This window comes from Protopterus annectens, chromosome 1.part1, assembly GCF_019279795.1.
Source record: "Protopterus annectens isolate FY-2018-M chromosome 1.part1, PAN1.0, whole genome shotgun sequence".
NCBI classification, from domain to species: domain Eukaryota; kingdom Metazoa; phylum Chordata; order Ceratodontiformes; family Protopteridae; genus Protopterus; species Protopterus annectens.
This window is the reverse complement of record NC_056726.1, coordinates 789,349,108-789,376,802: the sequence shown is the minus strand read 5'-3', so window position 1 is coordinate 789,376,802 and position 27,695 is coordinate 789,349,108. Positions and strand designations below refer to the sequence as shown.

General features: G+C 41.7%; 1 protein-coding gene across 2 annotated transcripts in view; it reads left to right on the top strand.

Moving 5' to 3' along the window:
- Nucleotides 1-27,695, top strand: part of EPG5 (ectopic P-granules autophagy protein 5 homolog) — a 2,535,958-nt gene that overhangs the window by 1,319,714 nt on the left and 1,188,549 nt on the right. For both annotated transcript variants that reach the window (XM_044078183.1, XR_006365599.1), the window contains exon 23: nucleotides 18,621-18,848. In XM_044078183.1, the coding sequence (XP_043934118.1) occupies nucleotides 18,621-18,848 (228 nt within the window). The remainder of the gene's footprint in view (nucleotides 1-18,620; nucleotides 18,849-27,695) is intronic.

The following is a 27,695-nucleotide window of genomic DNA, read 5'->3' as shown; positions in this document are numbered from 1 at the left end:
GAGCAGATCTGGGTGTTGCCATCGAGATTCTTGACATAGCTACAGAATGCTTTGTGCTTGTCCTTAGAATTAGTGGCGATTTTGTTTTCGTAGCTGGCTTTGGAGGATCTTATAAGGGATCTCAGCTTCATACTGAGGCTGACCAGGGAGCTCCTCCACTCATGGGATTTTACTCTCTTTTGCAACAGTTTCTTCCTTCTGTTGTACAGTTTGTTTATGGCAGGGGACCACCAGATTGGCTTCCTTTTTTTGGAGGATAGCGTCTTTGTTCTGTTTGGGATAGCACGATCCATGCACTCGTGTAAGTGCTTATAGAGTGCATTTGTGTAGGATTCAGCAGTTGTAACTGTATTGTCCATCTGCATGGGTGTCATGAAGTTCACCACTTCTGTCTTAAGAAGCATGAAGTTGGCTTTGGAGAAATTTTTTAACGTGGTTTCCTTAATGGGGGGGTGGGGGGGTGGGGGCGGGATATGGATATTAAGGGCAATTAGCTTATGGTCCGATCGGACCAATGAGGAGTTGACTTCAGGTGTGGAACACCGGTCACTCATGTTGGTAATGATTTGTTATCCTCTTTGTCTTTCTTATGTTTATTTAAAAACTATTTATTTTAATATTGTATTTTTGTCAGTATTAACAATTTACAAGCAGGGGCCTGGGAGATGAACCATTTACAGGTTGCCTTTGTCCATTCGAGACAAAGGTTCCAAAACAGGGATGGATTTCCTGTTCCCCATCCAGTTGTCCAAGTTAGACTTGAATTGGGTTAGGGAGAAGCTCTGCTTCACATAGATGGGAGCCTGTTCCAGGTACGGGGCAGTCTCTGGGATACATACCTTTCTCTCCAGCAGGTCTTATTTATATCAGAGGCAAAGTTTAAGTCTTTAGAACTGATAATCCTGATGCTGTTTGTTTTGTGGATATGCAGGAGATACTTCAGTGTGGGGTCGGACAATACCCTGTATGCCAGGCATAGGTTTCCCCCTCAACAAGACTGTAGGAGATAGAATACAGAGATAGAGCCTTGAGGTGGTCTGCATAGGACATTTTACTAGCACCTTGATTGTTTTATTGAGGAACCTCTGTGGACATTCCAATTGTTAGATATGCCTGGTTAGGTATATACCAAAGGGAGCATTGCACTCGATAGGTCTGACGAATGCCGAATATAGTGGAACAATGACTTCCTTGGACATAGATGCCATACCTTTGTTTATACGACATAGAATGATTTCCTCACTACTGTAGATATGCGATGGTCAAATGCTAGATTACTGTCTGTGTGTGTTCCTAAGTCCCTGACTACTGGGTCAACTTTAAGGGGTGTGTTGCCATTATGATAGTTACCAGGTGTAGATGACTTTCCAAAGGCTACTGTTATGCATTTCTTTGCATTTAGTTTGTCCATGGCTCTGACACCAGTTGTTTGTCTGTGTCAGCCTTTCCTGGAGAACATTTGTATCAGTGTGGATTCAATGAGAACTCCTAATTTACTGTCATCTGCAAAATTAATTAGCCAAAGACCATTGACATTGTCCTTGACTTTAGTGGGACTCCACTTGTGACTGGCCTCTTTGTAGAGGTGGACTCCCCAATTCTAACTTCCTGGGTCATGTGTGTGACCCAGTTGAACTTCCACTGGGTGACGCACAGGTTTTGTATCTAACCTCTTGAGTTTATCAACAATGCCCGAGTGAGGTATTGTCAAATGCCTTGGCCAGGTCAAGATAGGCAGTATGAACTATTTTGCCCTCATCTATTGCTTTGCTGACCGATCAAAAAAGTCCACCATGTTGATTAGGCATGATCTGCCCTTGACAAAACCAGACTGGGTTGAGTCCAGAGTCTGGAGGTTTACTACGCAATTCTTGATCATTTCCATGATAATTTTTTCCATGGCTTTGCATATACGATTAGTGAGACTTCTGCCTCTCTAGTTTCCAGGGTCCACATGGCCCACCTTTGCGCAGAGGGATAACTGTTGCTTTTCTCCATTCATGAAGCCTGTATGGAGTCTACAGTTAAATAGCAATTCCAAATGGCCTGCTAGGTCATATTTCATGCTACTTGGAAGGCATCCTGGGATATTGTCTGGGCTCATTGATGTAGTGTTCTTGGCCTTAGAGTATTGAGGACCTGTTCCCTAGTAATAGCAGGGGAAGTTATATTTGATGGTATTTCCTGAGGAAAGGTTGAGTGAGAGAGAGGGGTAAAACTGGAGCTGAATTTATCGGCCAGTAGGTTTTCTATATCTTCTTGTTCAGCATATGTGGCTCCATTTACAGTGAGCTCTGCACACATTTGTGTATTGCATTTGAAGTTGTGGACATAGTTAAAGAATGCCTTATGGTTGCCTTTGGCTTGGGAGGCCAAATTTACCTCAAATTTGGCCTTTTGTAGACTTTTTGACCTCTGATTTGTTTGTTCAGTTTGATGGGAGTGCTTTTAACCTTCTGGGTCCTGCACCTACTGATTTTTGCCATGATTTTCTTCCTTCTTTTATACAGCCTGTAGATGTTGTGATCCCACCAAGGTGACTTGTTTTTCAAGTTCATTCTGTACTTATTCCTGTCTCTTTGCAGCATGATTGTATAGGGTTTCTGTGAACAGTTCTGCATAGGCAGCAGTGTTCTAAGGGTTAATGGGGGTTGAATTTTTGTCAGGTTATCACTTAATAGCAGGAAGTTAGCCTTAAAGTAATTCCTGAAACTTCCAGAGTTAGCTGGGGGTCCAAGTTTTATTGTTACTTCAAAGGAGACCATTTTGTGGTCTGACCTTACCAGGGAAAACATTACACTAGATGGTGTGCAGCACTCTCCCATATTCGTGAAGACCAGATCCAGTATGGGTGCACCCCTAGTTGGTGTATTAACAATCTGGCCCAGGGAGTTTGTGTTTACAAAATCCAAGAATCTCCATGCGTGTGTTTTTGGTGTCATATAGGATTCCTCATTAATAGTGGGGTAATTAAAGTAGCCCATGAACTGGCATTGAGATTAATGGTGAGGATTTCCAATAAGTTTAAATACATGGTATGGGTTTCCTAGGTTATAGCAGGAGACATATAGCTTGCAAGGCAATGGTATTGGATTTTGCCTATGGTGATTTGAACATGTAGCAGCTCAAGTGAACTGTCCTCTTTGACCAGACTTGAGGTATACTTATTTTTTATGTAAATCAAGCCACCCTCCACCTTTAGTCCCTGTCTGTGTAGTAGCTGGTCTAAATGTGTGGAACGCATTATAACCTTGCATTGTAGTGTGTTGTCTACGGCTTTAAATCATGTGTCAGTGACAACACAGATGTCAGCATTCTCTAGGGTGAAGACAGCTTCTAGGGAGTGGAGTTTTTTGTTTAGACTTCTAGCACTGAGCAGTAATACTTTTAGATTTTCTTGGTTTTGATTTACTATGTTGGAAGTACTTTCAGTTTGGCATTGCCTAAAAAAGGCTCTATGGGGGAAGACAGTGTGTTAGCTAATATTCAAAAGCCTAGAGAGGAGATGTGTAGACCATATCTGGCAAAGCAGCGTGGCCTGTTGACCATATCCTCCCATACTGACAAATATTGCACCCCCTTAGAATGACACCAGAAATTAAGGCAAGTATTAAAGTCAGTCATCTTTTGTCCATATTGTGGCATCAAACTTGGAGAGGGTAAAAATGCTAGGCTCATACCTGGCTGGAACATATATTCAGAGGGCTCCATGTTGTCTGTCTTCATATAGTCTAGGGAGGCACGTTTTAGTTCATTTACACCCACATGGACTATGATTCAGTCATACTGGTACTTGTGGTCCAGTGACCTGAGTGCGTGTGTAATGTGGCGGATCCTAGCCCCTGATAAGCAACTGACCATGACTTTCTTCTTACTCAGCCTGGTGAGAGGGACTTCAGTGTGTCTCACAATGGAATCTCCAATGACCAGAATGTTTGAGTGTGTGGTGGCTTGCCTTATGGGCTTAGGACTAGAGGCTGTGTGAGTTGTGGCTATATGTGTTGATGTGGGTGTTGTTTTAAAGGAATGCATTTGAGGCTGCTGAGGGTATTTGTTATGTGTATTTCATCTGGGAGGTCTTTGGGGTTTAGGAAGGTTACATTTACATGGCTCAGCATATTTGGATCTATATGCTTTGAATTGTGTTTGATGGGTGCAGCATGTGTACTATTGACAACTTTATTGACATTAGCAGTACTTTTACGTGAGAGCTTTGTCTCCATTAACATTGTATAAATACATCTCTCACATACCATATCAGTTTGTTTGAGAATAAACTGTTTGTCAGTAAATATAAGACAATTTCTACATTGCCTTGGGCCACCATATCCACCAAGCTGGTAATGGAGATAGTAGGAAAGTTCATATCCATGGCAACAGACCCATTTTTATTGATTAGACAGTTGGAGTTAGAATATAAAGCAATGTCAGGCATATCTGGCTTGCAACTCTAGGGACTGCTTGTTACTGCAAACTAGTTGTTCTGTATGCAACTAGGTATTGGTGACATTTCATTTTTTTTTTTACAGCAAAAATGTCACTCAAGATGTCTGTGTCTATGCAGGGCACTGCCAAACACTTGAAGGAAACTAAAAAGTAGACCCTGAAAATTTAAGGATGACATATGTAGACAGATTTTCTGAAGTTGGAAACAAATTAAGCAGTACTTGCTGAAAACAAAGAATTAGCTTGTCAACAGTGATGAAAAGAGGGAAGTCACATGAATGGCTACTGCCTGGCTGCAGCTAGTTCTGGTCTCACCACAGCTTCACTGTGCTGGGATACAATGCTCCTTTGCTTCTTCTCACATCAGAAGGAAACACCACTCCCAAGATGAGAAGCAGCCAGTCCACAGCCTGTTTGGTGATCCACAGTCTTGTCCCAGATGATGCAAGGGTGTGTAGGCTTGTTTTAGACTTTTCCTGGTAGAAGCTTTGAATAGAGTCCAACCAATGAGGAATGTCAAGCACAGGCACTCACTGCTCAACCAGAAACAGGAATCAATGCATTGTGCTCCTTCTCTCACCAAGAGCAGAATACAAGCACAAATTCCAAGCTGTCACCTATGAAGCAGTTATTAGGCTTTCCGGTGATCAGCAGTCTCCAGGAAATAATGCCCCGTGTTCCTACTTTCACCAGGAAAAATACAGAAGCACTAATCCCAAGATATGACTACTGAGAGGTAGAGTGTGGACTTTCCAATACTTGTAGTCTTGCAATAGATGTTGCAGATTTTAAAGTTAAGGTGGAAAAAAATGGGTTAATATCCTAAGCAGTGCAGAGTGGACTAAGCAGTTAGATATGAAAGAGGGGGTAACAAGCTTTAGCTAAGTGGAGAGCCACTAATCTTAAAAGTGCAAGATAGATTGAAAGGGGGTGGATACTTTGTATTCTGGTTATATGGAATACAGTGAGATGGCAAATAAATTTAAATAGTTGAATAAGAGTGATTTCACAAAATGATTATTTTGCACTTGCTCACAACAGCCAATGAAAGGGGAGAGGGAAGGAGATGTGTGGTCAAGTTAACATAAGGGGCAGACAACTAGAAAGACAGTTGTGTTTAAGAACAGAACAGGACAGGAGGGTGGGAAAAAACTCTGTGTGACTCACAAGAAGCACAGCTGTGGTCTCTTTCCTAGTTTTAATATGCAATTAAAAGCAGAATATAAGTAAAACAGTGTAAAGAAAACAAATCACAGTATACGAAATAGAAGAAGGTAATGAAGTAATACAAAATACAAGAAAGCAAAGCAAACTAACCTTATGGCAGATGGGGGAGCTTTTCCTGTAAAAAAACGCAAATAATCTCACCAGTCTTTACTATTGTTATTATGCTTTATTTTCCTCTTTTGACAAGAAGATATTGCAGAACTTGGTTTTTCAGCATTTGCACATTATTTACTATATGTACCAGCACAGAACTGGAAAGTTGAAGTTTTGTGAAAACTTTATAGTAAATGAAGAACTGTGTGTGCTATAGAGAAAGGCGGAGACCTACGTTATTTAACTGTTGTGATAATAGCTGCCATATGCAAAATTAAACTTCTTAGTTCCTTGGGAACATACCCACTGTTTGACTACACAGAGTGAAGAAGAAACTGAGATAACTCATCTTAGGTTAAACAACATGTTAGCATGCGGACATTCATTGACCTATAATGACAGGCTTCAGTGTCACAGGTTTAGAAATGAGAGAGAAGGTCATGAGAGACTCAGTTTTAAATGCATCAGCATAGTAGGGTATGTACGTTCCTGGGGAGAATAGTCATAGTGAAACTTATCCAGAATGACATGGGGAAACCTACTTCTGTTAGATACAGTACAGTATGCGTCTGTTAAGGAGTAGTCTTGCCTTTTAAATCTGGTGGCATTCTTTGAGGGCATAACCACAGCACTTGGTGAAGAACTTTTTTTGTTTACTCTTTGTTAAACAGGGTAGAGCGCAGCTAGTACATTGCTCATCCTTATTAAGGCATTCACCACTGTTCCACTTAAGGGAATAGTTGACAAATTAAAATAATTCAGTGTTGGTTAGTACTTAATTTAGTAGTCAAAACACAGGCTAAGTAACAGAATACAAGTCAAGGAAGTATCTGTCCATGCTGATTGGGGTCACGGTGTTGTCCCTCATTGATGTCTGCTGGGGCCACTTCTTTCTGGACTTTTCTTCTCAGCTGTGAAAGTAGGAAGTGTACTCTGAATAAACAAATGCACTGATGTTTGTAACGTGGCATAATTACTCCAACAGAACATGCCTGAATATTCCAAAATAATGTACAAGAATACACATCTGAAGCAGTAGCAATGACTAGGAACAGTGGAAAGTCATGGATCTGATACTCCTGCTATTTCTTTGATTTTCTCCCATTTCCATAATTGGCCCACAATTTTCTACTCCAGCCACCAAACCCAGTTTACAGACAATATTTCAGATGTCCAAAATATTTATTTATTTATTTGACATTTGTTAAGCAGGTTGGTTTCAGCGGAGACCCAAGGAGAAAAGCTCCAAAGATAGATACCAGAAACAAACATCATACATATTAATATACAGATGTATACACAGGCAAAACAAAATGCATGTTTATAAATGAGGATGTTAGAATGCAGGACTAATACTGAGGTTTCAAAACAGCCTTGGTACATATTAACTATATAAAATATATAATAGAAAAGTTAGTTTCCAAGTAACAATTACCTTCAGGGAGAGATTCATGGTTGGTAGATGTCATAAGGACCTAAAATGAGAAGTTGAAGTAAAGTGAAAGGGAAAAGAGGAGAGGGAGTAGTTCAGGTGGGAGTAGGACAAGGACAGGTCCAGGATTTAGTAAATAGGTCCTTTAGAAGTTTTTTGAAGTTGAGGAAGTTGCTGTTAGTTCTTAGAGACAGGGGAAGTTTGTTCCAGGCAGTGGTGATGGAGTGGATGTATAAAAGCTTGCCAATGTTTTTATTAGATTTGTAGATGCCTGAGAGGTGTAAGTCTGTGCTGCGTAGGTTATGCTTATGAGAGTAGGGAGTGATGAGGTCCATGAGGGCAGGAAATTGGGGGGATTAAGAGAGAGTGTGTGAGGTGGACTTGGGGAAGAACGAGTTGGTTATGGAGGTCAAGCCATTGTAGGCTTTTCAAAGCTGTGCAGTGCTGAGAGTGACAGGGAAGGTTGGCAGCACATTTGGCTATTTTGTTGTAAGTGGTTTCAAGTTTAACAAAAAGATTGGATTGAATATTGGTGAGAATACGGGCTGCATAAAGTAAGGTTGGGAGAAGGAATGTCTGTGCTAGAGAATGTTTAACGCTGTTAGTGAGGTATTTTTTATGTCTGTATAAGAGACCAAGTTTTTCTTTTTGATGGCTTGCTGAATTTGCATGTCAGACTTTAGTTGGTCATCTATGATTACGCCAAGAAGTTTAGTATGTGGTACTACAGAGATCAGTGTATTATTAAGAGAAGATACTGTGAAGGTATTTTGTATTACTGTAGGGATTTGCGAAGGAAGACTAAAATATTTTGTTTTTTAGGGTTGAGAAGTAGTTGATTATTTGTCAGCCACACCACCATAAAAAACTGCTGTGATGTTTGCGATGTAGATTGCACCGTCAAGCACAAGTATTGACTGCCCCATTTGTTATGGTGTGCTTAATAAGTTCTGCTCCAGCCACCAAACCCAGTTCACAGACAGTATTCCAGATTAGCAAAATACATTAAAAACACCACCATAAAAAGCTGCTGTGTTGTTTGTGATGTAGATTGCAGCGTCAAGCACAGGTATTGACTTCCCCATTTCTTATGCTGTGCTTAACAAGGAGTATGCACAAGCACAGTTACAGACTGTAATTTACAGTGAAGTTCTGAATACCCCCTCATTTCTTTGCAGTCGAAACTGCTAAAAAACAGCAGCACATCAGTATGCATTCCATGTCACTAGCTTTGTCTTTTTGTTCCAAAAGGGGAAGAAGAAGAAAAAAAAAAGAAACACACTTTTAAAAGTACAACTTCCAACAAGTACAACTGCATCTTTGTTTAGAAGTGTGCATTGCTCTTGAGCTCGACAAGGTCCACATACACTTTTGTGTAGATGATGAAATTTTAAACTAGCTGTTAAGGTTGTCTTGTATGAGGCCAGTGCATTTATTCTCCTGACATTTTTGTGTATAAAAAGGGTAGGAACAGCTTGTTTTCTTTGCTTAGAAAGGAAGAGAGAAGGTGTGTGTGTGTGTGTGTGTGTGTGTGTGTGTGTGTGTGTGTGTGTGTGTATCACACACACACACATATATATATATATATATATATATATATATATATATATATATACATATATACATACACGTATGTACATAAATACATATGTATGTATATGTGTGTGTATATATATATATATATATATATGGGTCTACTTTGAAACATCTAAAACCCATAACATCTAATTTCATAACATTGAGACCAGAACATCTAAAACCCATAACATCGAATTTCATACCGTCTAACACTACACATTACAAGAAAATAACATCCCCTCCACACATAATGACACCAAACTACCAAACACACTTATTACTAAATTTCTGCAAGGGGGCAAGCCCCCCTGCACTCCCCAAGTGGGGGGTTCCACCCCCCACACACCCCCGTAAATTAAATATATCAACTCCAAGATCGCACTACAGTGGGAAAATTTTAATTTCCTAACTCCACTGTATCAAGCCCCCCTGCTGAAACATAGAAAAAAGTGTGTTTGGTAGTTTGGGTCATTATATGTGGAGGGGATATTATTTTCATGTGATTTGTACTGTTAGATGTTATGGGTTTTAAATGTTTTGGGTTTTAGATGTTCGGGTCTCAGTGTTATGAAATTAGATGTTATATGTTTTAGATGTTTTAAAGGGGACCTATATATATATATATATATATATATATATATATATATATATATATATACACGCACACGCACGCACACGCACACACACACACACACACACACACACACACACACACACACACAGTGGATATAAAAGGTGTACACACCCATGTTAAAATACCAGGATTTTGTGATATAAAAATGAGATCACAATAAATCATTTCAAAACGTTTCCCACCTTTAATGTGGCCTATAACCTGGTAATATTCAGTTGAAAAACAAACAAATCTCTTAGGGGAAAAACTATAAAAAATAAAAGTATGATAAGATCGTTATAAAAGTGTGCACACCCTTAAACTAATACTTTGTTGAAGCACCTTTTGATTTAATTACAGCATTCAGTCTTCCTGGGTACACACCTGCCATCAATTAAAAAGACTCTGATTAACCGCAAATAAAGTTCAGCTGACCTAGTAGGAGTTTCCTGACATTTACTCAGTTGCCTGCTACAGCAAAAGTCATGGTTCGCAGAGAGTTTACAAAGCATCAAAGGGATCTCATTGTTGAAAGGTATCAGTCAAGAGAAGGGTAGAAAAAAATTTTCCACAGCATGGGATATACCATGGAACACAGTGAAGGCAGTCATCAAAAAGTGGAGAAAATATGGGACAACAGTGACATTGCAAAGAACTGGACGTCCCTCCAAAATTGATGAAAAGACGAGATGAAAACTGATCAGGGAGGCTGACAAGAGACCTACAGCAACACTGAAGGTGCTGTAGGAATTTCTGGCAAGTGATGGTTGTGTACTACATGTAACAACAATCTCCTGTATTCTTCCATATATCTGGTATATAGGGTAGGGTTGTAAGATGGAAGCCTTTTCTTACACAGAAAAACATCCAGGCTTGGTTGAAATTTGCAAAACAAAAGCATGTGGGAAAATGTGTTATGGTCTGATGAGACCAAGGTTGAACTTTTTGGCCACAATTCCAAAAGATATGTTTGGCGCAAAAACAACACTTCACCTCACCAAAAGAACACCATTCCCATGGTGAAGCATGGTGGTGGCAGTATTATGCTTCAGCTGGAAATGGGGTTTTAGTCAAGGTGGAGGGAATTATGAACAGTTCCAAATACCAGTCACTTTTGGCCCAAAACCTTCAGGCATCTGCTAGGAAGCTGAAAATGAAGAGAAAGTTCACCTTTCAACACGATAATGACCCCTAGCATACATCCAAATCAGCAACAAAATGGCTTCACCAGAAGAAAATTAAAGTTTTGGAATGGCCCAGCCAGAGCCCAGACCTAAATGGCTTTGGCACCAAGCATCTGTTTCTGTAAGGCCCTTATGTAAAATATTCACATCATTTGGGGATTCAATAATGGCTCCCAATTTGCAGTCATCTGCGAACTTTGTTAGCCAGAGTCCCTTAGTGTTAGCCTGTATTTCAGAGAAGTAGATGCTAAACAAGAGTAGTCCCAGGACTGAACCCTGAAGTACTCCACTTGTCACTTGTCTGGAGCTGGATTTGGAGTTGGCTACTCTTACAGTGTGGGTTGTCTCAGTAAGCCAGTTGGGAACCCATCAAGTGACATAGGGATTAATGCCCAGCTTAGTAAGTTTATCTATGATTCCAGAGTGGGGGATGGTGTCGAAGGCCTTGGTGAGGTCCAGATAGGCTGTGTGGACCACCTTACCCTCGTCCACAGCTCTGTAAACTGATTCGAAGAAGTCAGTTAGGTTCAGGAGACAAGGTCGGCCCTTCACAAACCCAAACTGGGTGGTGTTGAGTGTTTGAAGATTGCCAATGTCTTTGTTTATAAGTTCCATGATAATAAGTTCCATGGCCTTGCAGATCAGGCTCGTCAGACTGATGGGGCGGTAGTTCCCAGAATCCAAGGTGGATCCCCCTTGTGGAATGGGATAACTGTAGCTGTGCGCCACTCAGTGGGCACAAAGCCTGAGGTGAGGCTATGATTAAACATGACACTAAGGTGAGGTGCCAGTTCATTTTGTAGTTTATGTAGTACACACCCCAGGATGTCGTCTGGTCCCAAGGATGCTGTAGTCTTAGCTTTGGCGAGTGTGTTTTTTTACCTGTGTGGCCATTATTACCAGAATTTGGCAATCTTTCGGTATTGAGATGGGCCCTTTAGGGGGTGAGGGGGGGATGAAGTTGGCACTGAATCGATCTGCCAGGATATTGGCAATATCCTTGGGATCAGTATATTTAATGCCATTCTGTTGTAGCTCAGAGCAGATCTGAGCATTGCCATTTAGATTCTTGACATAGCTGTAGAATGTCATGTAGTTGCCTTTGCAAACTTTGGTAATTTTATTTTCGTAACTTGCTTTTGAGGATTTTATGAGGGATCTCAGCTTCTTACTGAGGCTGGTAAGGGAGTTTTTTACATCCTGGGATTTTCCTCTTTTCTGCAACAGTTTCTTCCTTTTGTTGTAAAGTTTGTTTATGGCAGAGGACCACCAGATTGGCTTCCTTTTTTTGGAGGAAAACATCTTGGTTCCATTTGGGATAGCACGATTCATGCACCAGTGGGTGTGCTCGTACAGTGCCTTAGTGTAAGATTCAGCAGTCGAACCTTCAGTTCCTGTCTGCATGGGTGTCATGACGTTTGTCACTTCTGACTTGAGTAGCATAAAGTTAGCTTTGGAGAAGTTTTTTTACGCAGGTTTCCTTACCGGAGGTGGGGGTGGGAGTGGGACGTGGATGTCAAGGATGATTAGCTTATGGTCAGAGCTGGCCAGTGAGGGGGTGACCATAGGTGTGGAGCTTCGATTTCCCATGTTGGTAATGACCAGGTCTAGGATATTGGAGCCCCTAGTGGGGCTATGCATTAGCCGATCCAGGGCATTGGAATTTATAAATTCCAAGAACCGTTGGACAAAGGTGTTGGTACATGAGTAGTTTTCCCAGTTAATGGCAGGGTAGTAGAAATCACCTAGTGTTAGGGTTTTGGTTGTACCTTAATATTTTCCAGTATGTTTAGAAAGGTGTAGTGAGAATCTTGGGGCATGATGGGGGATCTGTAGCAAGCTACAGTTTGGATTGCAGTCTTACCTAGTTGTTAGTTGCACCTGGAGAATTTCAGATGCATTATGCTGGGCAACTTGCGTGGTGGTGTGAATATCCTTGGTGAATATTGACACTCCTCCACCTTTAGTGTTTTGGTCCTGGTTTGGTGGCCGAAAGGTATGAATTATAGTCTGGTAATGCAGGGGTGCTCTCTGGAGCCTTGAACGAGGTCTCAGTTACTGCACAGATATCGATATTCTCCATTTTTAGGAGTACCTGGAGAAAGTGCATTTTGAGGTTTAGACTTCTAGCATCGAGTAGCATTACCTTCAGATTTTGCATGCTTATACCTGTTGTGGTGGTGGTTTTGTCCTTGGAACTTTGCCTAAAAAAGGCACTATAGTGGTGCCAAGAGCCTTAGCCAATAACCTGAATCCCTGGGGCAACAGGTGCAGACCATCTCTGGCAAAGCATCGTGGTCTGTCGATCATGTCATCCCAGGCAGACAAATGCTGGATCCCCTTTGAATGACACCAGAAGCTTAGCCAATTGTTGAAGTCAGTCATTTTGTCCTTATACTGTGGTATCATTCTGGGCGAAGGCAGGATGCTACTCAGGGCTAGGGTCATACCTGCCTGGGCCACATGATCCGAGAGCTCTTCCATGTCTCTTTTCATGTAGTCCAGGGAGGTACGTCTCAGGTCATTCACTCCAACATGGACAATGACAGTCATATTTGTACTTGTTGTGGAGTGACTTGAGTGCATGCATTATGTGGCAGATCCTGGCACCCAACACGCAGCTGACTGTAATTTTCTCCTTGTTTAGCCTGGTGAGTGGAACATCAGTGTGTCTAACTATAGAGTCACCTATGACTAAAGTGTTGGGTACGTTGTCTTGCCTTAGGGGCTGTTGTTGGGTGGCACACTGGTGTTGAGGTATGTGACACTTTGGTTGTGATTGGTGCTTGTTTGCATTTCAGCTTTGGAGGTCCTTGTTGCTTGGGCAGGTTACTGTTAATGGCCTCCGCATATGAGGGTTTAGTATTGGTATGTGATGGTGTTGGTGGTGTAGGTTTAGAAGGGCTATGTGTTGCTTGAGGTGTTTTGTGGGTGTTAACCTTCTCCTCTTGACTCTCTAGCACAATCTTGGGTGGAGAGAGCTTTGCTTCCAGTTTGGCTATGTAAGTGCATTGCTCGCAGATTGTAGTGTTGGGTGGTAGAAGGGGAGTGTTATCTATGTACATGAGGCAATTGCTGAATTGTCCCAGTATGCCCAGATTCACCAAGTGGGCAGGAGAAATCACTGGAAGCTGACCCTTGGACATGCCTGCTTTGGTGCTTTTTTTTGTAAAGTACAAGAGCTGTTTTCCCTTACCTTAGCAAGTTATTTGCAATTATTGGCTGTTTAGTGCCTACGATTAATTTGTCCTTATTAACAAGGAGAGTTGAGTGCTTGTATCAGTTTAAGACTTTCTAGTGCATTCTAGCAGGTTTTAGAGCAAGTGCTAGTCACAGGAATGCTTAAAGGTAAGATGAAAAAAAAAATGGTTTATCCTAAACACTGCAGTGTGCACTAGAGGAGTTAGATGTGAACTTTAGGTAACTTGAGTTTTACCTGTCTAAAAAGTTAAGTTTTATTGGAGAGTAAATACTTTGACTGTATGCTTTCTGTCAGTGAGCCAGTCTGCTACCATAATGACATATGGGTTTATCCCCATCTGGTTGAGTTTCGATGACGTCTGAGTGGGGGATAGTGTCAAAGGCCTTGGCTAAGTCGAGGTAGGCAGTATGCACCGTTTTGCCTTCATCCAAGGCTTTGGTGACATTTTCAAATAACTCCATCAGTTTTAACAAGCATGACCAGCCTTTAACTAAGCCAGATTGGTTTGGTTAAAGAATTTGAAGGTCTCCTATATTCTTGGTGATAAATTCCATGATGATTGTTTCCATGGCCTTATAGATAACGCTGTTTAGGCTTATGGGTCTGTAATTCCCTGGGTCAGTTGGGGGACCCCTTTGTGTAAAGGAATCATAGTTGCAGTTTCCCATTTGGGTGGGACAAAGCCAGTACTTAGACTGTGCTTGAAGAAATTATCTAGTGGTTCCACCAGCTCCTGTTTTAGACAGTTTAGTAAGCAGCCTGGGATGTTGTCCAGTTCCATAGAGGCTGTATTGTTGGCCTTGGAGAGGGTGGATATGACCTGCTTACTGGAGATACTAGGTAGAGGACTGGTGACAGATGTATATTTTGGTGTATGATTAATGGGAACAGTGGAGGTGAAGTTTACATTGAACCTGTCAGCTAGCAGATTTGCAATTTTCCTAGTTTCCATATTAATGGTACCATCCACTACTAGTTCAGAGCAAATCTGAGCCTTCCCTTTAACATTTCAGATGTAGCTATAGAATGCCTTGTGATTATCCTTAGCCAGGGATGTTAATTTGGTTTCGTACTTAGCTCTGAAGGACATAACAAGATGTCTAAACAAGGTGTCTTATTTGCTTATTCGAGCTGTGGAGGGTGTCTTTCCTCTGCTGAGACCTTTCCTTCTTTTTCTTAGTCAACAGTTTCTTTCTCTTGTTGTATAACCTATTTATGCTAGACGTCCAGCAGGGTGGCTTGTTTTTTCGTGAAAATCCTGATTTAATCCATTCAGGTATGAGTCTATACACCTGTATAAGTGTTTGTACAAGACATTAGTTTACTCCTCAGTATGAGAGACACTGCTGTTGGTGGTGAGTGGGGGTTTGAAACTATTTATGCCATCGCTTAGGTGGTTAGGAGGCTATAGTTTACTTTGGAGAAAATTTTTTTAACCTTTTTGCTCCGGGGGAGTGGGGTGAGGGGGAAGTCAGTTATGATCATGATCATTACTTTGAACAAAACAGATTTGTGATCTGACCTTACCAGGGAGGGCCCACACATGGGGTGGTGCAGCCATCTCCCATGTTGGCGAGCACTAGGTCAAGGATATTTGAGCCCCTTGTGGGGGTGCCAACTATCTGTTCCAGAGCATTTGTGTTAACAAAGTCCGGGAACCTTAGGGTGAGCATGTTAGTGCTTGTATAAGTTGCCCAGTCGATGGAGGGATAGTTAAAGTCATTCATGACTTGCGTGTTTGGCTGTATTGTGAGTGACTCAAGTAGGTCCAGGTAGGCAGTGTAGTTTACCTGGTTCATGGTGGGGGACCTATAACTAACAATGATGTGGAGGGGACTCTTTCCTACAGTTAACTAGACTTGGAGTAGCTCTTGGGAGTTGTACTATATAACCTGTCTTGAGGTGTATTTGTCTTTGATGAAGATGGATACATTCCCTGCTTGGTTCTTTTACATTCATTTTGCTGTCTGAACATGTGGAAGGCTTTGTAGCCTTGTATGGCCAGGGTACTCTCTGTGGCCTTGAACCATATTTCTGATACTGCACAGACGTCTGTGTTTTCCATAACTTTGAGCTTGTCTGTAAAAGATGTTTTTACATCAGGAATTTTGTTCTTATGACATTGCCTAAAAAAGGCACTATGGGGGGAAGAAAGTACCTTAGCCAGTAACCGAACGCGAAGAGGTGACAGGTGAAGACCATCACTGATGAAGCACTGTGGTCTTGTGACCATGTCATCCCAGTCTGACAGGTACTGAATCCCCCTAGATTGACAACAGAAACTAAACCAGTTGTTAAAGTCAGTCATTTTTTGTTTGTAGTGAGGCCTCCTGGGTGAAGGTAGAATGCTGCTTAGGGCTAGGGACAGACCTGGCTGGGACACATATTCAGCAAGCTCAATCATGTCTCTGTTCATATAGTCCAATGAGGTATGTGTTAAGTCATTCACTCCAACATGGACTGTGACAGAGTCATAACAGTACTTGTTGCTGAGAGACTTGAGTTTGTGGCTGATTTGGTGAGTACTGGCACCTGACAGGCTGCTGACAGTGACATTCTCCATGTCCAGCTGTGTGTGTCACTATGGAGTCGCCTATGATCAAAACATTTGGTTTTGAGGTATTTTGCCATAGGGTTTGTTGAATGAGACACTGATGTGTGTGTTTATATGTATAGTGGATGCTGTTGTGGGACTACATTGTGTATGGAAGGTTTGCGTTGGGAGGTCTCTGTTCTTTTAGTTGTACTTCTAGTGTGTACCTCCACATATTTGGGTTTATTTGTTTTGTTGTTGGTTTGTGGAATATGTGAAGTGTGTGCTGACAACCCATTTCATTTCTGATTTGCTGTTTTGTGAGAAAGAGAGAGCATTGATTCCATCTTTATAGTATAAACACATCTCTCACATATTATATTACTATGTTTTAGGAGTAATGGGCTGTCAGTATGCATGAGGAAGTTGCTACATTGTCTCAGGATGGCCCATGACCATCAGCCTGGCTGGACAAATGGTGGGAAACTGTCCATCCATTATATCAGGTTTGTTTTGTTAGTGGGGAAGAGGGCTGGATGGAACTGGTTCTGCTGTGGAACTAGTCGAATCAACTGAGCTATGGAGGTTTGGGAGTAGGTGCCTGTGTCAACGCCTAAAAAAATGTGCAGCTGAGTTGCTCTATGGGCAGCAGTGTGCAACTTTGTAGCGCACTGAGAAACAGGGAAGCCTAGGATGGTTCACAAGCAGTTGTCTAGGGAAAAACTGACTTTCTAAGTCTTTGAGTCTATAATGAGCAGTTCTAATCCCCCATTGTTTGATGTGCAGCTTAATTAAGCATGTAAGATGGCAGGTTTTAGTGTTCAGATAATGCCAAAAGGTCTAGATTGAGCAAATCTGAATCTAGCCTATGCTGTAAAACACACACGTACTAGAAAAATACTAAGTGCAGGAAAAACAGTCTCAAACAGAAAACAATTGAAACAGCAAAACAGTTTAAAATGGCAAAGAGAGTTACACAGATTAAAAGTGCAGTACAGTAAATAAAAATACTTACATTTTTGTAGGTTTCAAAGGATGCCTCGGATTTCATTTGGATTCACTCCAGAGATCAAAGAGTGCACCCAATCCTAGAGCAGCTGCTGTAAACTGAGCAGAAGCCCTTACAAAAGTGGTGCTTAAATGCCAGCTAAATTAAGCAATTTTCAGAAAAGCTGGCCAATGGAAATGTTGAATACTGAGCCTTATTCCAACAATCCCCAACTCAGATGGGTCCTAGGCTACACCCTTCTGCCACAAGGGTGCAGGGGGCCCTCTTAATGTAAGCTGGCTGGTTTTACTGCTCAGATATTGTCTAGATTCAGCAAAACTGAATCTGCTTATGGTATAAAATACACAAGTTCTATAAAATACAAAGTGCAGGAAAAAAAGTCTGAAACAGTAAAATAGCAAAACAGTTTAAAATGGCAAAAACAGTTAAAAGTATGCAGGAATTCAGTAATACACAGTGTAAAAGTGCAGAACAGTGAATAAAAATACTTATATTTCTTGTAGATTTCAAAGGACGCCTTTATATATATGTATGTATATGTGTGTGTGTGTGTGTGTGTGTGTGTGTGTGTGTGTGTATATATATATATATATATATATATATATATATATGCATCCATGTCATATCCACGAAAACACACATAACCGATGACCAGATCACTGAGACGAGATCGCTGACACAACACATCCCCGACAATGATAAGTATATGTATTATGGAAAGGAATGCATTCCCATGTCTGCAATACAGTTAAAAAAACAAAAATAAACATGTATAGCAGGGGGGGGCTGCACCCCCCTACATAAATATACCAACTCGAGATTGCACCACATTGCCGAAATGGGAATACATTCCATTTCCCACTATTCACCATTGTCAGGGATGTGTTGTGTTGGCGATCTCGTCTCGGTAATCCGATCGTCGGTTAAGTGTGTTGTCGTGGATTGTCGTGGAACTGATAGGTTCCTATAAATATATATATATATATATATATATATATATATATATATATATATACACACACACACACACACACACACACACACACACACACACACCCAAGTATATGTGTGTGTGTATATTTTTTATACAAGCTCACTGTTTTATTGTGGATAACTTTAACATTATCTGACTTGTAGTGAAAATGTATTTAAATGCAAAAATAAATAAAAGTATGATGGTTTCTTTAGGAAATATACTCCCTAAGTTTTCCTCTGCATTATATTATTGCAAAATGTGGATATGAAAGGTGTGTAGCCAGAAAAAAAAGCTTTTATTAACAAATGGGTATATTTCTGTTTTCAGGTTACCTTTAAGTGGCTGTATCGGAAAGCGTTTTTTTCATAGTCCTGCACATATGAACCTGCTAAATGACATGAAAAAGCGACTGGTTGAATTGGCAGACTTTCATCACAGTGCAAGTAAAGCACTAAAAGTTCAAATGAATGAAGACGGCAATGGCATTAACGATGATAGCAGCAGCTCCCCTGCTAACTATCTTACTTCTCCAGTGGTACATAGAGAATTGGTCAGGTAATGTTTTCTGCACACATAGAAAGGAATATTTGCCCTAAACTGTTTCTACACATTAAGCAGTATGACCAATTGCTGTTGATTGTCTAGTGGGATTTTTTTTTTTTTTTTTACTTCTGATATGAATTTATACTTCTGTTACTGTTTTAATGAGAATAATATACAGTGATTGTACTAGAAAGTTAGCGTGTAGCTCAGAGGGATTGGGATTTCTTTAGGTGTAGCATGTCCAACAGCTCTGGGTTTGACATAGCTTTATATGTTAGGCAGAGATCATCTCGGAGCAGGCGATATGCTACGAAGTAAAGCTGGAGATTTTTGAGGCAGTCAGTGTAGGGCATTTGTTTGAGGCCAGTAATCCTCTTTGTCAGGTACTTCTCTGTCCTTTCCAGCTGCTGCAGATGTCTTGTGAGGTACATTAAAAAGGGGCGTTGTACTCTATAATGGGTCTAATGAGTGTCGAGTAGAAGCGAACAATGACCTTTTTTTCCTGGATGAGAACCCTTTTATGATGAGGTGTGCCACGTAGAAGGACTTCCTGACTACTGTGACAATGTGACTGTCAAAGGAAAGACTACTGTCCACCTGGGTCCAAAGGTCTCTTATCACGCATTCGGTGTTAAGTCGATTGCTGCCTTTGTGGTAGTTCATGGGTAGAGAGTTTTTAAAAAGGGATGCCACTGCACTTTTTGGCATTGAGCTTGAGGCCATGGCTCTGACACCAGGCATCTGTCTCAGTGAGGCCCTTGTGTAGGATGTCCACATCATTTCGGGACTTGACTGTGGCTCCTAGTTTACAGTCATCTGCGAACTTCATTAGTCAGAGGCCTTCTGTGTTAGCCTGTACTTCAGAGAAGTAGATACCAAACAGGAGAGGTCCCAGGATGGAACCCTGTGGTTCTCCATTTGTCACTGCTTTGAGGTCATATTTAGAGTCTGCAACTTTTACAGTGTGGGTTCTGTCAGTGAACCAGTTGGCAACCCATCTTGTGACGTATGGATTTATACTAGTTTAGTGAGTTTAGCTATAATTTCAGAATGGGGGATGGTGTCGAAAGCCTTGGCAAGGTCAAGATAGGCTGTGTGCACCACCTTACCCTCATCTACTGCTTTGGTGACTGCCTCAAAGAAGTCGATCAGGTTCAGGAGGCATGATCTGCCTTTCACAAACCCGAACTGGATGGGATCCAGAGTTTGGAGGTTACCAATGTCTTTGTTTATGAGTTCCATGATGATACGTTCCATGGCCTTGCAGACCAGACTCATCAGGCTAATAGGTCGATAGTTCCTGGGATCAGTGGTGGCTCCCCCTTTGTGGAGTGGGATAATTGTTGCTGTGCGCCATTCAGTGGGCACAAAGCCTGATGCGAGGCTATTATTGAACATGAGGCTTAAGTGGGGAGCCATTTTGTTCTGCAGTTCATGTAAAACGCAGCCTGGAATGTTGTCCGGTCCCATGGATGCTGTGTTTTTGGCTTTAGAGAGTGCAGCTTTTACCTGCGTACTATGAGCAAACTCCATTGTCATTTCTTCTCATTATCTCCCAACATATTGATCATATATGCTGTGACCTCATCTGAGCCTGCTGCTTTTCCTGACTTCATTTTCCTTAGTACTGTTCTTACTTCTAAGGTGGGCTCTTCCTCTTCTTTCATCATAGACTGTGTCTGGGGCAGTACAGCTTCTGTGTGGTTTTCTTTATTCAGAAGCTGCAGAAAGTGCTCCTTCTGTGTCCCTTTGATTTTCTGTGGGGTGGTGAGCATAATGTTCCTAGCTTCCATTATAAAGAATGTCTGACTATCTTCTTTATCTTTGTCTTTGCCTTGCAACCTGATGAGTTATTTTGTGCCATCTACTGATTCACTTTCCAGAAGCTAGAAGAGTGTCTCTAATACCTTGTTCTTTGCTGCTGCAGCCCTTTTTTTGCCAACCAGTATTCCTTTTTAGCCTGGTCTATCTTTTTCATTTACCAATTTTTCCTGCACTTCTCCTTTCTTTTGATGACTTCCTGGACTTCTGCTTTCCAATACTAGCTGTCTTTATGTCTATAACAATCTTGGCTACACACCTGTTCTGCAGTCATCACACATGCTGTTTTGAGGGGGTCTGTATCATGACATTGAACAATAAAAAGAGCGAACACTCTTTTATCGAACACTAAAAACCGAGAGCAGTAAATGTCGGACACACGGAACCTGCTCCGCAAAAAGAAAAAAATCCAAACACAAAATAAAGTGGGGGGCTTCACTCCCACAGCCCTTTACTTAAAAATACCAACTCCGAGATTGCACCACAGTGGAGCAAATGGCAAAGTCCCAAAAATGGCCCAGCGATTTTTTTTTTTCCCCTGGGGAAAAAAATTGCTGTTCCATGTGTTCGGCATTCAGTGCTTTCGACTGTTAGTGTTCGATAAAAGAGGATTCGCTCTTTTTATCATTCGATATCATAATGACCCTTTTGAGGTGCTGCCATTCCTCTTGAACTCCGTGTATTTCTTTGATTGATGAGGCACTAGAGCTCTGAATAGTTCTTTAAACTCTTATGCTTTCTCTTTAGTCAGCTTCCAGGTCTTCAGTCTAGTCTCCGTTGACCATAGAACCTTCTCTGACTACAGCCTCTGCCAGGCCATGTTAAAGAAGAGCTTCTTAATGCCTCACTGGAGAAGGATCTCCAAATTGCAACCCTTCCCGAAAAAAAAAAAAGTGTATGAAGAATTTCAAAATGCTAGCCTTTCTACCAGAGGCAAGTAAAAAATGAAAGCAGAAGAAAGGTAAGCAGGACTGCTGTAAGAAAAGATGCCGAATAAACCAGAAGGGAAAGCCTTGGGCCATCAAAGCTGAGACCCATAAATGGAATGTCTATGGCCAATCCATACTCATCACTACTCACAATGCTCGAATCCCACACAGCCCACACCCTTCCCAGTAACTATTCCTGAAACCCTTCCCACATAAAGAACAGGGGGTTATTTAGGCCAGTTTATACAACAGTGGGAGTTTAATTACCCAAGACAAATGGGTGCTTTCGATTTTAGAGCATGGGTACCAGTACCTTTTTCAAGGAGAACAAAGTTCTTAGGTACACCTCTATTCTTCAGGAACCAATTGCATTTAATCCAACCACTTCTTCAGGAAGTGGTGTTGCACAAAACCAAAGGTAGAGTACCAAATTCAGAAGTAGAAACAGGACTCTGTTCCAGACTTGTCCTAGTTGGAAGAAAAGATGCACATGGAGACTTGGCTTGGACCTTTCAAGGCTAAGCAAGTCTCTGAAGATACCAACATTCAGACTGTGGCCTTATTTGGCCTTTTATGTCTTTTTTCTCACAAGTTTACAGTTATCCTGGACCTGAAAGATGTGTGCTTGCATATACCTATTGCTATGTTGAACACACCATTTCTCAGATTTGAAACAGAATGCTGCCATTACCAGCTGAAACTCTTTCCCTTTGTTTATGTACTGCACCAGTGTTCACGAAGTGTCAGTTTTCAGTAATTTCCTACTGCAGAAGAAAGGACATTCACATGTTTTCTTACTTGGAAGACTGCCTCATTCAGGCAAAAACTCCTTGGGAGATTCAGAAGACTGTACAGTTAACTAAGACTTGGTATCAAAATGTAGATTTTTTTTAATCTTTCTGAAATCACATCTGTAGGGGCACTGTTAGACACAGAGCACCAGAAAGCCTACCTCCCCCTCAGGCACACTGCTTTTCCTCTCGAACTACTACATGTCATTAACACAGCAGAAACAAATTTCTGTAAGAGAATTCTTTACAGTGCTGGACTACATGTCCTGTTCCGTTTTGATGGTACCCGCTATAAATGTTACATATGAGGAGGCTGTGATGGTTGCCAAGTCACAGATGCTGCTAGCACACCCATTCCCTGCAGTGCCCCTTGCCACTGTTTCCCTGTGTCACAAAATAGCTTTCGTGGTGGGTCCAACTAGTGGTCCTTAGGCAGGGGTTGCCTTTTAAGCTAAGCCTGGATACCCAGATTTTCAACAAAGACTCCTCATACATAACCTGGGGAGCCCACTTGAGGGATCTGAGGACCTAGAATCAAACCAGAAGAGGAGCTAGATCAGTATAAAGCATTGCTGTTAGCCATCATAGCCCTCAATGCATTTAACAACAGGGAATTTTGCACATCCTTACAGACATCACTATAGTAATGTGGTACATCAGTGCCCAAGTATTTGAATCTCTTTTGCAGGTTAACGGTGCAGGCATGGGATCTTGCACAGGAGTCAGGAATGATCCTCAGCACCTCTTATACCCCGTCTCATGAGAACATATTAGTAGACCAGCCGATCAGGACAGAAGTACACCCACATGAGTGGATGCCAAACAAGCGGTTGTATTTTTGGCCTTGGTTCTCAGGTGAGGTGTGCCATAGATAGATCTTTTTGCTTCTTCAGAAAACAGGCAGCTCAGAAAATTGTACACTAGGATACCTGCAGATCTGTCTCCTACACTTTATTTATTTATTTATTTTATTTAACATTTGTTTATCAGGTAAGTCTGATTGGGACAGAGCCCATTTTCAGTGGAGGCCCAGAGAGAAAAGCTCCAGACACGTCTTTGGAATGTGGGAGGAAACTAGAGAACCCAGGGGAAATCTACGCAAACTCAGGGAGGACATGCAGACTCTGCATAGAAAGCAACCCAGCCGAGAATCGAACCAGAGAGCCTTTTACTGTGAGGCACAGTGGTAACCGCCAACACCCTTAATTCTCAGTGTGGTATAGAAGATAAAGAAGGACAAGTCATTTATTCTAATTATTGTCCCCATTTCTTACAGGCAACATTTTTTTTCTGCTGAGTCTGTTAAGGACAGAACCACTTATGTTGCCCAAGTATTTGAATCTCTTGGTACACAAGGGGTCACTAATACCACAGCCTGAGAACAGTAAGGCTGATAGCATATGTGCTATAGATGTCATTCTCTTCTCTTTAGGTGTTTTTTTGGAGGACATTTTCGACATCTTAAGCAAAGCTGAGAAAGCAAGTGCCCTAACGGGTACCTTCTCTCCTCAGGTTGGCTTTGAACCTGGAGAGCCAGGTTGTCGATCATTGGTTGGATTATCACTCTGGAGACATCTTCCACCAGGGCATTTCATGGTATGGCTCCAGATCATATTTCATTACCAAGGTAAGAAAGAACTAAAGATTTCATGAGGAAATGTTAATTTTATGCCACTAATGTCCTGATATCCATGTGAAAAGGGTTCCAGCTAGCCTGAAGGAGGAAGGTGCCAAGCTCTGCAAGACACACAAGCTGTTAGGCCTTCTGCAGCAGACATCTCAAGATGTATTACTACAAAAGGAGCCTATTCATGCATCTACATTTATGGTGATTTTCTGCACAGTGGTACACCCTTGTGAAGTAGGATAACTGTTGCAGTCCTCCATTCTCATAGTACAAAGCCTATTTTGAGGCTGTAGTTGAAAAGTGACTCAAATGGTCTTGATAGGTCATATTTCCAGCTATTTAGGAAACATCCTGGGATGTTGTCAAGCCCTTTGAGGCTGTGTTGTTTCCCTTGCCATCGCAGCCAGGAGGTTATGCTAATAGGTATTTCATGGAAGGAGGCCGAGGGAGTGGTGAGCAAAGTTTGAGCTAAATTTGTCAGCCAGCAAATTCACTATGTCAGTCTGTTCAGCGAAGGTGGCACCACTGACCACAAGCTCGGCACATGTGCTGCCTTTGAGGTTTCAGGTATGGCTGTTGAAGGCTTTGTGGTTGTCTTTAGCTGGTGAAGCTGTCATGACCTTGTAATTGGCCTTGTTGGACTTCATTAGTCCTCTTAGTTTCCTGTTTAGTTTAATAAGAGAGTGCCTGTCATTATAGGAGTTCCTCTTCCTGATTTCAGCCATGACTTTTTTCCTTTTGTTATATACCCTATTAAGGTTAGGATTCCATTACTGTGGTTTGTTTTTAGAGTTTGTTTTTGGTCTTCGTTCTAGTAGGTACAGCAGCCTCTATACTGCCATTTACATGGTTGTACAGGGTCTTTGTGAACAATTTTGCATAGGTTGTTGTGAACATGGGGTTGGGACACATTGAATTTTGTTAAACTATCGCTTTAAAGGGTGCAGTTTGCTTTGGAAAAGTTCCTAACTGTTACAAGGTTTGGTAGGGTTACTGAGTTGATTTTTATTTTGAAGAAGACAGTTTTCTTGTCCAGCCTCACCAGTGAGGATGTGATACTGAGGGTGGGTTAGGGGGTGCAGCACTCTCCCATATTGGTGAGTTCCAGCTCCAGTATGGTCAAACCTCTGGTGGGTGTGTACACTATCTGGTCAAAGCTATTTATTAATTAAGTCCATGAATAATTGTACCTGTGAGTATGAGGCAGTGCATGTTTCCCAGTCTAGAGAGAAGTAGCTCATGCATCCCATGACTAGAGTATTTGGTTTAATGGTGAGCATCTCCAGCAGGTCTAAGTATGAGCTATGAGATTCTAGAGACATGAAGGGTGAGCTGTAGCTTGCTAGGATATGGTGTGAGAGTTTGTCTAGGATGACTTGCCTGAGGATAAAGTCCAGGGTATCATCCTGTTTATTCAGTGTAGAGTTATGCCTCTTGGTAATATAGATTGAGGCTCCCCCGCCTTTTGTCATTGTCTGTGCAGCTGATGGTCTAAATTTGTGGAAGGCACTGAAGACTTGCACTGCCAGAGTACTTTCTGCAGATTTAAACCGTGTCTTGATAACAGCACAGATGTCTGTACTCTCCAGAGTGAGGAGAGCTTGCAGGGTGTGTAGTTTCTTTATTAGGCTCCTAGCATTGAGCAGTAACACCTTTAGGTTTCTTTGGGTTTTATTTGCTTTATCAGAAGGTTTGTCAATTTGGCATTGCCTAAAAAGGCTGTAAAGGGGCGGGTAAAGTTTTAGACCATATTTGGAATTCTAAGTGCGACAGATGTAGACCATCCTTTGCAAAGCAACATGGGGTGTTAACCATATCCTCCCATGCTGACAAATACAGAATCCCCTTGGAAAGTCATCAGAAACACAATCATCTTTTGTTCCTACTGTGGCATCATCCTTGTTAAAGGTAGAATACAGCTCAATGCAAGGCACATACCAGCTTCAGACACTGTCCCTTTTCATATAGTCCAGGGACGTACGTCTCAGATCATTAATGCCCAGATGGGCTATGATAGAATCATATGGTACCTGTCGTCTAATGACTTGAGTGCATGCTTAACTTGGTGGATCCTGGCTGCAGGTAGTCAACTAACCATTCTCTTCTCCTTGTTCAGTGTGGTGAGTGGGGCATTTGTATATCGTAAAATGGAGTCCCCTATGGTAAGACTCCTGGGTAATGTGTTGGCTTGCCTTATGGGTTTTGCTGTTAGGGCTCCACTGGGTGTTGGAGTATGTGTGTTGTTTGGTGTTACTTTTGCTCAGTGCTTTGTTGAATGCCGAGACTTTACCATTTATAGCCTTAGGATATCTTTAAAGTGTGGGAAGATTACCTCAGTGTAGGTTGGTCTGTATGTGTGGTGGCCACAGTTATATATTCTTGATAACCTTGTTTGTACAGAAGATTTTTCCTTCAGTGAAATTATGTCTGTGCATATCTTGCACACTGTGTTTGTTTTTTAAGGAGTAAATGGCTGTTTGCGAATACGAGATAGTTGATACATTGTCTCAATGTGCCTGTATCTAACAAACTGGGTACAAAGACATTTGGAAATTGCATATCCATGTTGTCTGGACTTGTAGTTAGGTTGTGGACTGGGTTATAAAGAGGTCTCCTTGGGTGACCTCTGGGGTTTGGCACTATACTAGGGTAGATTGTCTTAAGATTTGATAGCATTGCTGTTTAATCTGCAGACTAGCTGCTCTTAAGTATGTCTTCCCACACAGTAGCTTTGTTTTAACCACACTAAGTTACATGTTTTAGATGTTCTTCGTGTTTCACTGTTGCAGTCATTACAATTGGGTAATCTGCTGGCAGGTTGCCCTCAGTCAGCCTGAATAACAAAGCCTTGGGTCCTGCCTCAGTTGCTGTCTCCTCTTCCATGATGTCAGGTCGTCAGGGGTGTAAAGCATGCAGCTGACACCATTTTATTCAGTCTTTCTTGACCGCGCGGTGCCCGAAGCAGAAGCAGTTCGCAAGTGCTGGTTGGCTAACTCCTGAAATTTTCGTATTTGAGTTTCAGAACCGAAGTCTTCAAAATAAAGCTAAGTACCCTGTTGGGGAAACTTTTTCTTGCTCCTTACTGATGTCAGTAAAGTACTTGTGGGAAGCAAATACCTCATAAGGATTTTCATTTGTACTGTATTCCTTGCCTAGGCCCAGATCATAATGTGCTTTGCTGTCGGTTTTGTGCTAGATTTAACCAACACACTATTAAGCGTCGGTATATTTTTGCTTCTAAATATTTTGGTTCAAGATTTAATTATCCTGAAATGCTGTCAGTTAGCAATCTGACTACCGGAGTACATACAAAATGCAAGGAAAAAGACAGACAGACCGTCTAGGTCCAAAACCGACGACAAAGCTTCATTTAAGCCAGTCACTGGTACTCAGTGAGGCACTTTCGCAGCCCCTGATACCTGCTACTTTTGAGTCGCAGGCCTCTACCGAGACCCATTCTGAGTACGGTATGCTGCGAGATTCTCAGGGTATTGAACCCGCGGATGTCTCACCCTTGGATGGGTCCGGAGCCGCTGAGCAGGCACCGGCTTCTGAGGGTGTTTTCAGGCCTCGACATTTTTATATTAAACAGACGCCTGCAACAAAAACAAGGTCAAAAACAACTTCTATGTCTAAAAAACTGACGCATGAGCCACGTGCTCAGGCCCCTATGCCTAAAAAACAGATGATC